We start from the raw sequence: 18,960 nt of genomic DNA on the forward strand, positions 1-18,960 counted from the left end.
CCTCTATTTTTATTTTCTTAATAAATTTTACTTCTAATTTTTGTGTTTATGAATGAAAAGATGACTTGATGTAAAAAATTGAGAATAAAATATGTTAAATTAAAAAATTAAAAACAAAATTCATTAAAAATTAAAAAGTTTAGAGGAAAAAATGTAATTAAGTTGTGTATCTATTGATTAGTGGGTAAGTCGTGAATAATAGACATGACCTGGTAGTTCGTATACAACTTCTTAATATTTCTTTTTTCATTTTTTTTTTGTTACAGAAATCCTAAATGTAGTTGCCACTTTCCCTATTACTCCCTCTTGGTAAAATAAAAAGCCTTGAGATTGAATTTGTAAATTCACCTTAGAACCCTAATCCCCTTTTTCTCAATAGACTAAATCATTCCATCATTCGGTGCAAGAGGGACTGACAATAGAGGCACGCGGCACCAGATTATTTCCAAATTGAAGCGTCCAAGAGTCCAAATTCCTCATGTTAGAATCTCTTTTGTGCTCTTCAAACGCCAGTTTCTCTTTAATTTTCTCAAATTCTGGTGTTTCTTTAATTCTCTGTTTCTTTTTTCTAAATGGGCATTCGAGTTTTCCTTCTGGTGCAGATTTTTTTTTCTTTTTTGTTTTTTTTCTTGATGGCTTGGGTAGATTCAGGGATTTTCCTTTCTTTTGGTTGTTGCCCATCACCCTTTTTGCATGTTCTTCACATGTATTGTCTGCATGAATTCTGAATTAAAAGCTTCAATGCACTTTATGTGAATGCGGTGGATACCAATTGCAGTGTAAGCTTGGTCCTAAAAGAAATTAGGATAATAAAGTATGTAGAAATGATGAACTTGTTTTCTTGCCCGGAGGTGTTGTTAGGGACCTATTACTCTCAAAGTTTGCTCTTGAGATTGATTTTTCGTGCTAAGTTTCGAATTTGATGATTGCTTCTGAGAATGTAAGTACTTGTAATGGGTGCTTCTAGGTTTCTCTTATTTACTTTAATTTTCAGTTGTTAAGTTCGATTGATTTTCAGCTGTGATTATGAGGGTAAAACAGAATGGGGAACTGAGCTGTGGTGTTATCTTATGTTTAAGTTTAACACTCTTTGATGCTTGATTTTATTCTGTTATATTAATTAGTTCTGTTAATTCAGCTTATTATTGCCAACAAGGTAGTGTATGCAGTGAACACAGATATGATAGATTGAACTATAAACTAGGTATGATGCTGTCTCACATTGTTGATTTTTTTGAGTTTTGTGATTATTCTTGTTATAGGAGTTTTATGGAGGGAGCTTCAGAACCTCTCTTCTGAGTAATGTGAGATTTTGCATTAGGCATCATTTTTTCCTGCCTTTTTCTCATTAATGATTTATTGAGAGAAAAGGTGAGGTGTATAAGTTTTTACCCAGATCCCACTTTTAAGAAAGCGCTTAAGTGTGTGAGAGTACTATGAGCATCTCATCCAATCTACCATCCTTAGAAATGCATAACTTTTCCTAAGTAAACCAGTTTTATTGAAAGCTGATTTAAATGCTTATGGAAGACTAGTTTTTTTGTATCTCAACCTTTAGTTTAAAAGCATTTTTATGCTGAACATTGGTGCCTATGTTGACAAGGTGTTATTGGAAAAAAACATGGTTCATTTATTTAAAGCAGTAACCTCTGTTGATTGAATAGTACCCTGTTGAATCAGATGAGTTAAAATAAAAAAAAAAACAAGGAGATATCTGTTTGAGAGCCATATATGTGATGTAAAAATATTGCTAGATTATACTATTACAATAACTTCTTATTTTATATAATATATAAAACAGGGTCTTGATAGTCTTGCCTTGGAGATGAGAAAAACAGCATAAATATGTAAACTCTAGAAACTGTGTGCTTGATTTGTATTAGGCTGCTAAGAAGATTCAATATGCCAATTTAGCATCTTACCAGATGTATAGACTTTTTAGTGAATGCTTGTTGCTGAGTTTACCAATGAGAGGCAGTAGAAGGTTTTATGAGACCATTAGTTACAATAGGAGTTCTAATGACTTCAGAACCAGAAACCACAGTATCTGTAGTGAAACTTACCTTGCTAGTGGAGTTAATGATTGTGGATATTAAACTGTAGGAGAATTTGTTCTTACTAAATTTACATTTCTAAGTTTACATAATTTGATTATCAGTTTTCTATGTGCAACAGTCTCTATGAGCTGAAGGTAGTTTGCAGCAAAAAAGATTGAAGCAAGCACTGCGAGAGGAAGATAAAGGTAATGATTTCATTATTCTCACAAACTCCCATAATTCATACCAATAGATTTAAATCTTTTTCTGCTGTTTATGCTCCTATGTTATGGTTGTTATGTTACCTGAATAAAGTTTATTCCTCAATCTTTTTTCTCTCTTCATGTTGTATTCTCATCTTTCAAATATTAATGAATAAAGTTTTGTACACCTCTTTATGTCTTATGGTTCAATTTAACAGGTTTCAACTTAATGCATTTAGGTCCCTCACTGCCATTAATCCATTTGGTATGGTGAATGGTTCTCATCAATCCATCTTCATATAATAGTGGGTTGGCCCAAGGGCTGATCCTAACCTTCTTGGCCCTAAGCCCTATGGGCCATTTTCTCCCTAGCCCACATGGGTTAGGGCCGGCCCATTTGATGGCACTATACTCAGTGGTTTTGGTCTTCTCTATTCACCTTATCAATAAGCGATTTCTTTACCTTTAGGTAATAACACCACAATTTTTATGAATGTCAACCTAACAGATTTTGTTTTTATTTTTTTTTTAGAACGTAAAAATAAACCAGTGAGTATTGTAGAACCTACAAATATTTGTAAAATTCATTTTTTTTATGAAATTAAAAGCCAACAAACAAAAAGGGACACTTGAATCAATAGATAACACTGAACAAGTTCTTAAAGTTTAGCATATTAATAGCATTAAACAATAGGTCCTAAAGAGACTTAATTATAGTCAACAAATACATGAGCTCGATCCATTCAAATTTTAAACTAGGTCATACTTATCCTCTCGGCTGCTAATTTATCGTCTCCTATTTTTCTTTATTTTCTCTAGTGAGGGTGAAGAGAAGAGAGGAATGGAAGAGAAAGATTTCATTGAAGAGGGTAAGAGTATGAGTCGAAAGGAGAAGAGGAAGGCAATGAAGAAAATGAAGCGGAAGCAGGCAAGGAAGGAGGAGGCTGAGAGGGAGCGGCGGGAGGAAGAGGAGCGCCTGAACAACCCCGAGGAGCAGAGGCGGATGCAGTTGCTGGAGCAGCAGGAGGCTGAGAGGATGCAGAGGGATATGATCCTCTTCCGAGAGAGAGAGAAGGCGTGGATGGACACTGTCATCACTCAAAAACAACAACAACAACAGCAGCAGCAACAAGAAGACGAGGATGATGAATACGAATATGTCGAGGAAGAAGGCCCTCCAGAGATCATTTGGCAAGGAAATGAGATCATCTTCAAGAAGAAACAACTCAGAGTTAGGGTTACCGACAGGGACAAACCAAAGCCCAACGAGACTAATCAAAATGACCACCAGGTAAATGTCTATGTGCATGTTTGGTTTGCAGTTGGAAATGCTGCGGTGGTGCGGGTCCCAATGCAAATCCAACGGATAAAAGCAAAATGAATGCAAAAGCAAGGGCCCTGATCTGTTGGCAAAATTATGCTTACCTCAAAAATAATTTTGCCTACAGATTCCCAAACATGCTCTAGAATCGAATTTGACATCCAATCCCTTACCCCCAGAATCAATTATGTACTATATGCATTCATCTGACTGTATGTGCCAGCCATTCATAATTGACTATCATCATTTGCAGCAGGAGGAGGATAATAAACCTACATCCAATCCCTTACCCCCGGAATCATTGACACTTGAGAATGTTGCTCAACAAATACCCAATTTTGGAACTGAACAGGTATGTTTCGTTTCAATAAATAATCCGTTTTCATCTTCAAACTCACTCATTGCTTTTGCATCTGTTGCCATGCCAGGATAAAGCTCATTGCCCTTTTCATCTAAAAACGGGAGCTTGTCGTTTTGGTATACGCTGTAGCAGAGTCCATTTTTACCCTGATAAGTCGTCCACTCTTCTTATCAAAAACATGTACAGTGGTCCTGGCCTTGCTTGCGACCAGGACCAGGATGAGGGCCTTGAGGTCTGTTCATTTGCTTCATTGTATCCTCTTCATGATTTCATCGCATTTACTACTACTTATTTACTCACATCAATGCTTTTGCAATGCTCTTTTGTCTTAATAAAAACACAACAAAACCTTTTGCGTCTTTAATCTACATGTCACGCTCTTCAATTATTAATTTATTAATCAAAATAAATCCAATTCAAAGTATCCTATTCTATCCATGGTTCATCTTGCTATTGTTTCCTCATCCCCCTTACATCTTAAATGTACAGGAAGTTGGTATTGTTTCAGTTCCTTAATTTCATTTTTCATGATTGAAAAATTCATGCAGTTGCTTCATCTGATATTTTTGTCCTTGTGAAAGGAGTGTATTCAATTCAATTCTTTGACTTAATAATCAGGGATTCATTGCAAGATTCATTTTGTTGGAGGCTTATGATTTGGCCTTGGTTGGTCAAAGTTAATGATATTAGCTGTTGTATCCTACTTGCTCAGCCTGGGAAATAACCTATTAATATTGATCCCCTCCCCCCTTGTTAGTCACTTAATCCATTTCTTTCAATTTGCTTCATTTGACTATTTCCCCCCTCCCCTTTTCGTTGATTTTTATTTACTGTCTGAGTCCTTTACTCATTATACCATTAGCACCATACTTTTGTGATGTTTTTATTAATTTATTTTTCATGTACGAGGGGAAGATTTTTGTTTCCTATGATGTTTCATTTAATATTATGTCAGCATAACATTTTAACAGATTCAATAATTACACTGAATATTTAAAACACTTTTTTCCCCCTCAAATCTTTGTTACAACTTCCAAAATCTCATACTCTAATAATTTACATGTTCTTTCTCCTTAACCATAAGTAGTTGTCAGGCGTTATCCAAGTCTTGGCTTATGGAGCTATGTTGCAGACTAACGGTCATGACCTTCAAAGGGTTTGGGATTGCGACAGCAAGACCTTAAAAATGTTGATTCAGTTAGTGATTCTTAAAATACATTGTTGTTGTGATTTTTTAATCTTTTTTTCCTGCATCAACACCAATCCAGATGAATGATTGATCACATGTCACTTTAGATGAAACTAGTACTCTAGTTGTTTGGAATACTTCATGCCTGTCCTTTGGGCTTTAGGAGTAGTGTGCAGAGGTTTTGGAGATAAGAATGAAGATAAGATTTTATGCAGATTTCCTATGTTTGCATAGTAGAGTGTTAGGATTTCTAAATCAGTTTGTGTGAATGCAATGCTTATGGTAGAGGATTTTCTTTTTGGCTTCTCTTTTATGTTCTGCCTGCCAACACTCTTTATAAAGCTGTTACTTTCACTGTTATCCAATGAGGGTGAACTTTCTTTGTTTTTTTCCCAATGCTATTTCTTCTTTTTGATTTCCAATATTATACTACTTCCCATATGCCATAAGCCAAACTTTGTAGCATCTTTTTGATCCCTTATGCACTATAGAGAAAGCTGAAATTGGCTAGAGGTAGTATTATATTTCAATACATAAATATCTTGTTTGACCTGTTTAACCCCTTTTTCAGTATACAGATGAAGAGGTTGAACGCTGCTTTGAAGAATTTTATGAGGATGTTCACACAGAGTTCCTGAAGTTTGGGGAAATTGTGAACTTCAAGGTTCTTTTTTACTACCGTGTGTGTGTGTTTTGCTTATGAAAATTTGAAAATATATTTCTCATTTAATTTTGGCCTTAATGTAATTTTCAATATCTTCAAATAAAGTTTTATGGGTTCTCTGGGAAATATTACAAATGCTAATTGATGATTGTTTATATCTAGCTGTATAGAGAGGACAAAATAAATCAAATGGAAAACTTGCTCAACCATTATCTTTATATATGTCATGTCTTGTCATTGTTCTCTCCCTCTCCCTCTCTCTTTATATATTATGGGCATATTGAAAACATAGTTGTCAATAGCAATGCTATAGTGGGATGGTGTTGCAGACCAGCTCTTGGGTACTACGGAACTCAAATAACATCACAGTTTTAAATAGTGATCGTGATAGCAGGTGAAATTGCGGCAATTTGCAGGAGGTGCAAGGGCATCTGTGATCAGGTGCAAGAGCCCTGTAAGTGTCACCTAGGGCTTTTCATGGGGAGGGGGTAATTTTGTGATTTCAACCCTCTTCCATTGAATCTGAGGTTTCAACTTTCAAAGGAACCCCTAATTTTCCCATTTACTTGAGCACATTCACTCTCGCCAACACCCATTTTCTCTAACAGTTTCCAGCTATTGCTGACTTTGTCAGTGTGGCCCTGTTCTCTGTATTTTGTGGCCATTCCCATTCATACTCTAACTATCAGTCGGTTTTGGGCCTACAAAGCCTAAACCTAAGCAACCTGAAGGCTGTAATATTGCCTGTTTCTAACCACACAGTTCATCGGGTTAGCTGGGGTTGTGTGCAACTCGGGCTGGTTCAAACGGACTGGATAGATTACAGGTCAGTGTTGTATTTTGCTTAGGTGTGTAGAGAATACACAGAGGGTTAGGATGTATTGTTGCCTGCGTAGCTCCTGTAGGTTAGCAAGGAGGTCAGGTTTGATGTAACACATTAGGATGGTGAGATGATTTTGAAAAGATTCAGAGGAGGCGTTCCAAGGTTTGGATGGCTTGGATTGCTCTGATAGATAGTTTCAAGGTTTGGTTTGGCAAATTAGACTGAAACCAAGAGATGAAGCAAATGTAGTATGGAGAACTAGAAGATAAGCGAGTGAGGCTTGTGAAAATTACAATTTATGTGAGAAAGGAGAAGAAAATGTGTTTGGGTCCCTTGCTTTCTTTTCCCCTTTATTGATTCTTCATTTTTGAAGTTTTATTTCATTAAATTGTGATGTGATATGACCTGCTGAATCATGGTTTCAATTTTCTCATCAATGTGGTTGTACAAGGGGAGTTTCTTGAGCTGAGATATGCAATTTATATGTTAAAAATATACCATCTAACTATAATAGTTCTATCAAAGGAGGAGGGTTTTGTTAGGTCATCGGCAACCAATGTAAAACTTGCTGATATAACACATGACCTATAAAAGTTCTACACCCTAAATTCACCATCAAGATCTTAAACAAAAAAATCCAATGGTTCTAATTGTTTCAAACTTTCAATTTTCAACAGTCAAGGCATGGTGTCAGATCATATGAATCACATATCCACACAGGATCACAGCCTTGAGGCTTAACACTGTTGTCATACCACACAGACCACATGACAATCAATGTCATGCACCCGAAGCTCAAGTTATCTTCCTGGTCTTACTATCTTCATTAGAACTGTTTCTGGGCTCTTCTTCTGTTCTTCATATATGTTTGGTTGGGTTCGGGTACCAATGAAACACATTTCAGAAACCCAAACCTGACCAGCTGTCCCCATTTTAAACCAAATTTTTTAATCCACTTAACCTGCTAACCGATCCAACCTGTATTTCTCTATCTCTTTTCCCTTCTTGTATTTGTTGGCTTTGGTCGGATTACATTTATGCTCACCCTTGCTAACTATCCTCTTTTCTCTCTCCTTTCATTTTATTCTCTGCCGATATTTTTTTCATATTATTTAATGAATGTCTTTAATTTTGAATAATTTGTATATTTGAGAATTTAGTATACGAATAAAAATTATTTAGCCTGTATCTAAAATTTTACTATCGCAACCTTTCTGCTATCCACCATCCCATCATAGCCATTTCAGGATCAGCCACTCTGTGCCACTACCTGGAATTGATAACTGTGATTTAAAAGTAAGCCAAAAATGGGATATAGTTTTTTCCTTTTTTGTGAAGGAATAGAAGAACAATATTTTGAAAAGCAAAATGGCAGTTCATGTGAAAACATTTTGAAGATCTTTAGTCATTGTCTCTTTGATTTCTTGGCACTTCCTACTCATGGTACTGATCCTATTATCTATATTTCCCTGTCAGGTGTGTAAAAATGGTTCATTTCACTTGCGAGGAAATGTCTATGTACAGTATAAATCGCTTGATTCTGCTCTGCTTGCTTATAACACGGTGAATGGTCGCTACTTTGCTGGGAAACAGGTATTGCATTTCTATGTCTTGTTTGTGCCAAATGAATATCTTTAATGCTGCTAGTATGATTGTATGAATTTCTAGAAAGCTCCAAGTATGAAAGTTATTCATTTGCCATGGGATGTTTGCTTTGGACTTCATATGTACTGTGTTCAGTCTTATCCATTTACTGGTTTTTTTTAATTGATGTCCTGTAAGTGTAACTCCTGTTATATCGGAGGAAAGTCTGAAAAATGTTTTATGTAAAACTGGTTAAAGGTGTAGCATATTTAGGTTATAATGAGGCAGGGAAAGTTCAGCTCTATACTGAAAGCTTATGTCAGATTTAAAGTTCAGAGTGAGTTTTTCCAAAGGATGGTTGTTTTGGTTCATAGATGAAAAGATTTAGGATTTTACGATCAAGTGCAGAAGATTTGAATTGCTTGACATTGTTTATATGTTTATCTCATTATTCTCATATTATGATTTATGGCAGGTAAGTTGTCAATTTGTTAACTTGACACGATGGAAGGTTGCCATATGTGGCGAGTATATGAAATCAGGTTTCAAGGTATACAATTATATTGATGACATTGACTACTATCTTATATTCTTATATTTTGTCTTTTGGATACAACCAAGTGCTGCTGGGTTTCATTTGTGCAAATCATATAAACTCTTGGTTGGTTTCAACTGAAGCTTTTAACTTTGAAAAAGATGTTAGAAAATGTTTGGAATTGATGAATCATGCTCATGAAGTTTCAATGGTGTTCCTTTCTTGTGTGTCTTAACAGACTTGTTCTCATGGAACAACATGCAATTTTATCCACTGTTTTCGTAATCCCGGCGGAGACTATGAATGGGCCGATTCTGACAAACCTCCCCCGAAATTTTGGGTAAAAAAAATGATCGCTTTATTTGGTTATTCTGATGATTATGAGACTTCAATGGAGCAAGGAAATATGAGTTTGTCAAAAACAGATTCTGACAGGTGTGCTTTCACTTTATTGCTCCTCATTACATGTGTAAGAATTATTTACTGTTGTGTGATGTTGTCTCAGACCACACAAAATACTCTTATTTATAATGAAGGAGGTTTACAGAATAAGGGAACTAAATAATGAGTAATAAGGGAGATGATCCCATGCTAAACCCTTGTAATTAAAACATATCAAATCATATATTTCACATGACATATGATTGATTAAATTGGTTACTGGTTAAATTGTAACCTATGTAGATGATTGTAAATCAAGCAACCTTGTGGTAAATTTTAGCATGATGGAGGATGGGGCTGAGTGTTTGCGATTGGTGTTGGTACAGTTTTGCTTTCTCCCTTGCTGCATTTAGGGAAACAACTACAGTTTTGTGGTTAATAGAATTTGTTGATGTGAAGAAAATATAACTTGGAATAATTTTCTTCAGATGGAAGTTTGAGTTGTTCAATGTCTTGATTTATTTATTTTATCATATTTTGTTTAATTATGTCAATATTTCTGTATATTTTTTTCATGTGAATTTATACCTGTTCTCGTAGAACGTGCCACTCTAGAAGAAGGTCAAGATCTAGGGAGATGGATCAGTTAAATTGCGGTCATTCAGGTAGAAGAAAACAGCGAGATGAAAGAAAGCATAGAACTCCTAATGAGGATTGGAATGGCAGCTTTAAAAGGAAATCGAGAGGCAGAACTCCTGATTCCGGTGCTGTTTCTGACAGGGAATGGTTAGAAAAAGAGGAAAATAGGGAAACACACCATGAATACACTATGAATAGCAGACGCCATGAAGAAGATTCTGATGTGGAATGGGTTACTAGGGACAACGAAAAACAGCATGGTAGAGAAGGAAGAAACTCAAGAAAGCAAAACAGAGATGAGAAAAGGCACCATATTAGCAAAAGCAATTATCAGGGTGGCCGCGATGCTTCTGAATCTGAGAAAGATTTTCTTGGTAGAGGAGAGATGGAAACACAACATGATTATTACTCTAGGAAAAGCTCAAGATACAGAAGATCAGGTCTTGATGATGATGACTATAAATACCATGAGAATGAAAATGACAAAGTTGATGGCGGTTGGTCTCGGAAGGACAGTTACAAGCGAGAAGAGCATCATCACAAAAAGAAGAGATCAAAACATTAGTAGAAATTGATTCCATCAATGGTTAGAACTCAAGTGGGGGCAGGCATCATAGAAACAAGGGAGGTGATAATCAATTGTTAATTTGTTACTCACTATAAAGATACTGGATCTCGTATCATATTTAGAAGATTGGTTGACCTTAGTATTGGTGGAAATAAATAAATAAATTGAATGAAAAGTATTTTTATATTAAAAAATAATTTTAATTTAAAAAACTTAAAAACCTTTTATTTCATTATTTTTCTTAAATGTATTTTTTTTAACTCTTGTTATAAATCAAACACTGGGTTAATAACTAAAATAACTACTGATTCTCTTCGAATTTTTATGATTTTCGGTTAATAGATCAACGACTTTGATGTGGTGCACCAAAACTACCTTGGTGCATATTAAAATACCTCCAAAATCCTTCCATTAGTAAATAAGATGGGGTGTCCAATTTTATTTTGACAATATTCGCTCCTACATATCAATTCGCTTCCATATTTTTCAGAAAAGATTTTAGGGAAATATTTGTAAATTATGCTTCACAAGGAAAACAGAAACTTGAGCTATATATAGTTTTTTTTAATTGACAACTAGAGTGATAATTTTTGTTAACAAGGAGATCATAGCTGTTTTACCTTTTTTGGTTTTCCTGTCTTTTTTAATTATCCAACCCACTTTATATATCTTTGAGCTATACACATGAATTCAAGAAAATCTAATTAAAGCTTACTACTAGCTTTACCAAATCTCCAATAAATTAGTTTTGACAAGCCTATCAAAATAAACTAGTTTTCTCTATAATCAGTTTGATTTACTGAGAATAATCAGACAAACATTACAAGCAGGTTTTATTAAAAGATTATCCAACAAGAGGTGAAAAATCCCCGGATAGGAACTGGAGAATGAAACAATGTGATGCAACTAATACAACCTTTTCTTTTTACACATTAGAGTTTGAATATTTTTATATCCAAGCACTTAAAATTTTTCGAGTGGTACACAAAAATCAACAAGAGGAGCATGCGATGATTCAAATCAAACCACTTCTCCAATGTGAAAACATGAAAATAAGCAGCAAATGACTTGCATTCTCATTCTATTTATGAAGATAAGGGACCTCCACCATGCTTTGTTCGGCTTAGCATATGACTTGCATTCTCATTCTATTTATTATTTTATTCTCACTATTAATTTGATTCATCTTTATTAATTTGCATCCGTTCTTTTTGTGACCCACTCATGGACTACTACTTGCAGTTTTCGTCATCTTAATTCTTATTTCTTCTATATATTTTTGGTGTGAAATCTGTTGTACATATGGCTTGTTTTTTTTTCGTGGCTTCATTCTCATCCAATCATTAGTCTTATGTTGCTAAAGCCAAATGTTCATGTTGGAAACATAGACATGGACCAATCTTTTGGTCTGTTTATTCCTGTCTATCTTCTAACCTCAGTATTTACAAAATCAATGTAAAAAAGGGTGAAGTACTGAAGCTTATTGTTGGGAGTGCAAGTGCCAATGTACAACATAATCAAATAATTTGTGTTAGTTCGTGTTCCAGATTATATGATATGCTAGAGAAAAAAGTTATTCTAAAATATATGTCATTTTATAAAATCAATGTTGCATTAGATACTTTTTAAGATTAATCTTAATTAATACTTAATAAGAATAATATATATATAAAGAATAAATGAGTCATTAATTAAAAAAATAACAAACATATTAAGAAGTTATTTAATATTTTTTAAAAATTTAATAAATTAATTATATTTCTAAATATATGTGTCAGAGCCGTTAGGCAATTGCCTTAGGCCTACTGATTTTTTTGTTGTGAACCTTAGGACTTAGGCCTACTGATAGTAAAATGGTAAATAATATCATATGTAGTATATCAATTGAGGGCACAAACTTGAAAACTATAATGAGACTTGTAGTCACAAATTTTCTAATTCACGTCATTCACACCACATCAATCATAAACTTAGCTTTTAAAGTCACCATATCATATGTTAAGTGAATTTGACTGTGATTCTATGCAATTTTACTAATAATTATCATCGTTAGTCAATAACCATTAATAGTATTTATTTGCAAGTAATAAATGACTTTTCAATTAAAACCGAAAGGTCAATTATTTTTAATGTTAACCGTTATTAATTTTTAATCGAAAGAAAAAAGATAACAATTATTTTATTTTAGGTTAAATTGTAATTTTTCAAATTCATGATTTTGATCCCTTGATAAATTATTAACTAATAATTGTGATTATTAGAGATATTAAATTGATTCTAAATTAAATAAAAAATATTAATCATTAAATTTTTTAATAAAAGGCCTGCAACATGAGGTAAAATAGGTGTTTGCGAAGAAGTGGAGAAACATAATGTTGTGTAAAATTAGGATTATTAATAATTTTTTAATAATTAATTATTTTAACTAATATATAATTAACTTAATAACTCAATTAATCAGAATTATTTGTTAATAATTTATCAGGAGGACAAAAATCACCATTTTATAAAATTAGGGGACCAAATATTACAATTAAAATCCAAAATAACCAAAATCGATTTGAGAAACTAGGGGACCAAAATTATAATTTAGCCTTTATTTTATATACTCCCTCCATTCTCTCTTATATGAAAAAAAATCAAATTTTTATTCTCAAATATAAGTTAAAGTTAACTACTTTTTATCTATTTAGTGAGATTATGCTCAAAATATCCTTCATTTAATATGAAATTTAGGCTTAATATCAAGTTTAAATGAATGTTAGCTTAGACAAAAAAATTATTTTTTAATTGAAAATGACACAATTTAGTGAAGTAAGCTAATTTTCTTAATAAATATAAAATCTATTTATTTTTCTTATAAAAGAAAACGGAGGAACTATATGTATATTATAAAATTTAATATTTATACTTAAAATTCTCTCTACGATCTCAATTTTTCTCTTTTGAGCAATGCAAATTCTTTCTTTTAAATATAAGTAACATGAGTACCCTTTCCAAGATCTTTTTATTTATTATATATATATAGAAAAAGGACCCTCTCCAAAATCTTAAAACAACATAAAAGTTTGTCAAAAATAAATTCTCTTTAAGAATCTTACCAAAATAAAAGAATTACTAAATATATCTTTTTCTAAAAAAACATGGTTAGGTAGGAAAACTATACTAAAAATGAATGAAGATTAGTCTTTATATATATATATATATATATATATATATATATTTTTTTTTTTTTTCTTTCTGAAAACAAAGTATTCCTATATAGTTAAAAATCATGAAATCAACCTTTAAGAAGTTGAAATCATCAAAGTTAATTTTGCTTCTCCCAATAATAGATACTTTGTACTTAAAACATATAACAAAAAAATTATAAAATAAATTCTTTTAACTTCTCTTACTATAATATAATAAATTCTCTTTAAAAAAAAATATCCTGCTAGTGTTTTTTTTTTTGTATAAGTTTACTGAAGTATTTTTCCATTTCAAAAATATATTTTTAATGTTTTTTCCAAAAATTCTAAAATCGATTTCTTTCTATTAAAAAAGGTAAAGTAATTATTTTTAAATTTATTATAATTTTTTAATAATTAACACAATAATCAAAATGGAAATATTAAAAAATAGAATCCTAACCTTTGATAATATTTCCTTCTATAATAAAATAAAAAAGCAAAAATAATTCATGAAATATCAATCTTGAATGATAATCTGCAATTCTACAAGGAACTTTGGAGAATCTATAGTTTCTTAAGGCGCATGATATTTACCACAAATAAATAATCCAATATCCAAAACACGTTAATTTTTTTCTTCTAATCATGCAAAAAGGAGTAAATACAATTAATACACTTTAATTAATTTTCATTAATCATTGATATTGGTACAAAAATAATCCTACGAGCCACATAATCCAGTTATTATAATTAAACAACATAAAGAAAGGCATGAATTCGTTTCCAAACTCAAAAAATAAAAGAAAGGGAGCTTAAAGGCAAAGAGAGAGAAGAGTGCAATGGCTAAGAGGGGAGTGTTAATAGGATGCAACTAGCCAGGCACAAAGGCTGAGTTGAAAGGGTGCATTAACGATGCACAAGTGCCTCATCAACATATATGGATTCTCAGAAAAAGACATAATTGTCCTCATTGACACCCCAACCCACAGGCAAGAACATCAGAGTGGCACTGTCCAAGCTGGTCCGGTCAGCCAAGCCCGGAGATGTTCTCTTTGTCCACTACAGCCGCCACGCCACGCGCCTCCCGCCGGAGATGGATGAGGAGGACAACACCGGCTATGATGAGTGCATTCTTCCTGCTGACTGCTACATAATTTGCTTCTTATTTCTTATGTTGAGCTAATGCCTGAATTTATTTTAATTTTAAAATAAATAAATTTACTTCTTAAAATAAACAGAAAACACAAACTGACCTGATGGAAAAATTGTGGTATGGTTTGAAATTATTATGTGTATATGATTCTGATCAATTTGTCTGTGACATAAATTTGAGTTTTTTTTTTAAATTTAATTATGAAAAATTAATGGGAAAATTACTATGTGAATCAAGACTATTATGTGTTCATAATTTGATTAATTTTCATGTGACATATTTAATTATGTTTTTTTAAATAAAACTCAGATATGTGTTATGTGAAAATCAATTGTTATTTTGAACATTAATATATAATAATTTCTCGTTTTGAAGATACTTATTCAATAAATTATAAAACTAATTTAAAATGCTACTAATTAATGAAAAATATAACGATGGATGCAAAACATAAAATATTGTATATTTTAATAAATATATATTTTTTACTTTGAAATTGTTAACTATTTTGACAACACTTATTGCTGTTATTATTAATTCTGTTATGTTTTGGTACAACTCTTTTACGTGTAGACGTACGGTGCCAAGGCTGGACAGACGAGGAGAGTTGTATTGTGTAATTCGCCAATCAAGTTTTAAAATCTAGTTGAATCCTAATTAATAGTATGGATCGATAATGTGATTTAATTGTTACTGCTTATCCATATATTACAAATCTGAATTTTTACTTTGAGAAAATAAAATAACAAAATTATTTTATATTTTCATTCAATCATAAATTATTATTATGAATATTGAATAAATTATTATGAATGATAAATATGTTGATTTTTATAATATTTATTTTAAAAGTTATATTAATTTCTCATTGGTATATACTATATAGTGTAAAAGTTTGTATATATGCATAATCATTAAACTTTTTTCCTTTTAAATAAAAGGTTTTAAAGAGTTATTTTCTTCTATATTAAATCATGTATCATTTTTATTAAGTATCTTATTTATTTTTATTTAAATATACAACTTAGTTATTCAAATACTATTACTTAATTTTAGTTAATTAGTTTCAAATTCAATTTAAATTTACCAACATTATGTGATTTGAGTGGAACTATATGCTTATAGATTCTGTAAATAAGTTCTTGAGTTTTTATAGATATTAAGAACATGGTATGATTGAGAGAAGAGTTATATTGTTTTGAGAGAGATTAATTATTGATAAAGTATAGTGATACTTCACAATATGATAACCTAAAAAAATCAATTTAAATTTGAATTGATTTTAATTTTAATTTTGAATTTTGATGTCTATTGTTAAGCTATAGTATTTTTCTGCATTTTTAATCTTAAAATGAGATTTAAAAAACGAAATAAATAATATATGCATTTATTACATTGTAATTTAAACCTAAACTATCATATATAATAAGTCTGTTGCTTTCTATAATAATTACCTAAAAAAATTCATGTATAAAATTATATTTCTGATTATACAAACATTCTACACGCACGATGAATGTCTATTGAACTAAAAAAAATCAAAAGTAGAATTTCATAATGAAATGTGTTCAATATATATCTATTTTTTTTAAAACCTATTATATTTTTGTTAGAGGAACACCCTTGTTGCTGCTAAAATTCACGAGTCACACAAGTTTGAGAATGTGACATAAAATAAGAAAAGAAAATCACATACTTAGGAAACCTACATGAATTTCATCCAAATAAAATACTAGAGTGTCTTTCTGTTTTTCATATATTCAAAACATTTCATATATTCCATAAAAATATTTATTATTATATGTTTCTGTGATCTTATCTTTTGACCGTGTATATTCCAAAGAAAATAACATTCTCTAGTACTCAAATGGTATTCTATAATATTGCATGATTCTTAATTTGGGAAGTAATGCTAATTAACTGTTATGTTTTGAATGCAAATAGATGATGATTTCAGGCAATTTGTAGACAAGGTTCCAAGGGGTTGTAAAATCACAATCGTTTCAGATTGTTGCCATAGTGGTGGTCTAATAGAAGCAGCCAAGGAACAAATAGGAGATAGCACAAACGAAGAAGGCCAAAACTCACCCTCTCTATTTCACTTCAAAAACCTCTTCCATCGAAACATGGAACAAGAAGAAGAAGAAGAAACCATCGTGAAGAATCGTTCTTTGCCTCTTTCAACACTCACAGAAATACTCAAGCAAAAAAGTGGCAAGGATGATGACATAGAAATTGGGAAACTAAGACACACACTCTTTGGGGAAGATGCAAGCCCCAAAGTGAAGAAATATATGAATTTAGTCATAAACAAACTACAACATGGAACAAGTGGTGGCGAGAGAGGAGGAGGACACACAATTCTGGGGCTGGTGGGTGATCTTGCACAACAATTTTTCGAACAAAAGCTAAATGACGATGACAACCACGACGAGGAATATGCAAAACGTGGGTGGAGCAAGAGGGAGGAACATCATGCTGCATCAATCAAGCGCAACATTTTGGATTGTGGGATTCTGTTGAGTGGTTGCCAGAGTGACCAAACTTCTGCGGATTTCGCAAGTCCTTATGGAAATTCGGACGCGGCTTATGGGGCCTTCAGCAATGTGATTCAGAGCATAATTGAAGAGACTGATGGTGCAGTCACAAACAGGGAGCTTGTGCTGAAGGCTAGGATGGTGCTTAAGAGCCAGGGTTTTGATCAGAAGCCTGGACTGTATTGCAGTGACAACAATGTTAATGCTTCTTTTCTGTGTTGAAAATTCGAGGGAATTTAAGACCTTTGGACCATCCTAAAGTTAGTGATAATGCGTGGCATATGATACACATAATTATAATTATATGTTGTAATTGACTTTGTGTGTGATTGCAAATCACCTTTTCAAATAAATAATTTTGAAATATATGTCAATAAATGGGTGATAAAATATAAATATGAAAACGAAATATGCAATTTGGAGATAGCAAGAAATTAACTTTCAGCGGTAGCAACTTTCCAGTTTGGCTGAAAACAAAAATTGAGTGAATCTCGTGTTTGAGGTTAGTTGACTTCCTAAACCCTTGCTAAACGTAAAAATTATGTCAAAGGCTAATTTTACTTTGGTGTCTGCATCACCTATACCTTCGATTAGATCGAATGTATCATATCAAAATGCTGACAGAACAGTGTGTGGACTAGGTAAAAAAACACACTTATCTAATAAAAATATGAAATTAATTTGTTTAAACTTAATTGTTGAAACAAGCATTTATTTTAATAAATTAATTAACTTTTTATTATTTTTTTACTATATTTGTCTAAATTATTTTTACTTAAAAAATTTGTTTTATTTATTTTAAGAAGTAGATCCTATCTATTTCTTAAAAAAAAACACTTAACATGAAAAATATTTATTTTAAATTTAAACAAATTCATCCGTGGTTAGCAGCACTGCCATTAGAAGATCTCACATATGCAGGTGCTATTACTTGGTTTGCATGTCCTTCATATCCAACACAGGCCAAGGGTATATAAATCTCCTGTTTTTTATTTTTCAAGTTGTCTTCCCTGACACATTTCATATCCAACGCATTTGGAGATGGAATTTTGGTGGAGGAGAGAGTGGTTTGAGTGGGAAAGGAGAAGGTGGTGAATTTTCTTACTTGGAATATTTGGCTTCATAGAAATTCAATTATTTTTTAAGGTAAGTTAGTGGATGCGAAACTGCTCCGGCAAAAAGCCATGTTCTGTTTATGGTCGTGGCTGAAAGCGTATCAGGAAGATTTTTCCATCTATTTCCAACAGTGGCAAACAAACCCAGCTTTAAGTCTTATGTAATATAATTCTCCTGGTTTTTGCACTTTGGTTTACGTGTGAGGAAATTGCTGAATTTTCTCATATGCAATTTGCAATTGTATAGGCTAAGATTCAGAACATGTGCTTCCACTGGTTGGTGGGTGACCAATGATGCTTATTTTTTTAGGTGGTTATAGTCCCTTTGGCTTTTGCCTTGTTATGGTTAAGCGTGTTTATTTTTGTCTTATGGTAATTAAATGTGTTTGTTTCTACCTTAAGGTGGTCAAACATGTTTATTCCTCTTAAGAGATTATGATTATGTCTTGTGTTATATTTTATACTAATAGTTAAGTTTGTGTATGTTAATTTTGATGGATGTGTTAATCTTTTTATCAAAATTCTTAAATTTTCGTATCATAAATTTCTAATCAACAAGATTCACGTTAAATTTAAATTCAAGTTATAGACCATGATAGATCTTTAAGATTTTTTTTTGTGGGAGCAAAAGAATAGTCTATAATATTTTCAAAAATAAAAAATATTATTAGCTTTTAT

At 32.1% G+C, this 18,960-nt stretch overlaps 2 protein-coding genes across 3 annotated transcripts; both read left to right on the top strand.

The window, feature by feature from the left end:
- The first annotated feature begins 260 nt into the window (after positions 1–260).
- LOC100789091 (zinc finger CCCH domain-containing protein 5) lies at positions 261–10,479 on the top strand. Of its 2 annotated transcripts, none has more exons than XM_006585326.4 (10): positions 261–480; positions 2,176–2,242; positions 3,059–3,530; positions 3,817–3,912; positions 3,989–4,153; positions 5,682–5,774; positions 8,074–8,190; positions 8,657–8,731; positions 8,955–9,151; positions 9,698–10,479. In XM_006585326.4, exons 3-10 carry the CDS (start codon positions 3,081–3,083, stop codon positions 10,299–10,301), a joined length of 1,797 nt encoding a protein of 598 aa, XP_006585389.1. In that variant the 5' UTR covers positions 261–480; positions 2,176–2,242; positions 3,059–3,080; the 3' UTR covers positions 10,302–10,479. The 2 variants fall into 2 exon arrangements, with proteins under 2 accessions (XP_006585389.1, XP_003532902.2); XM_003532854.5 differs by having other exon boundaries at positions 262–480; positions 3,814–3,912.
- Positions 10,480–14,316: 3,837 nt separating this feature from the next.
- LOC100789618 (metacaspase-6) lies at positions 14,317–17,389 on the top strand. Its single transcript, XM_014778558.3, is given in 4 exon segments — positions 14,317–14,390; positions 14,392–14,454; positions 14,456–14,632; positions 16,570–17,389. Coding segments are annotated over 4 exon segments (1,134 nt in total).
- Positions 17,390–18,960: the final 1,571 nt, after the last annotated feature.

This window comes from Glycine max, chromosome 8 (genome assembly GCF_000004515.6).
Source record: "Glycine max cultivar Williams 82 chromosome 8, Glycine_max_v4.0, whole genome shotgun sequence".
Lineage (NCBI taxonomy): Eukaryota > Viridiplantae > Streptophyta > Magnoliopsida > Fabales > Fabaceae > Glycine > Glycine max.

Bases quoted from the DNA above. Each gene is read 5' to 3' on its own strand.
- LOC100789091 (XM_003532854.5), top strand. From the start codon at position 3,081: ATGGAAGAGAAAGATTTCATTGAAGAGGGTAAGAGTATGAGTCGAAAG. The intron at 3,913-3,988 runs GTATGTTTCGTT...TTGCCATGCCAG, and splicing joins CCAATTTTGGAACTGAACAG to GATAAAGCTCATTGCCCTTT. The intron at 8,732-8,954 runs GTATACAATTAT...GTGTCTTAACAG, and splicing joins ATATGAAATCAGGTTTCAAG to ACTTGTTCTCATGGAACAAC.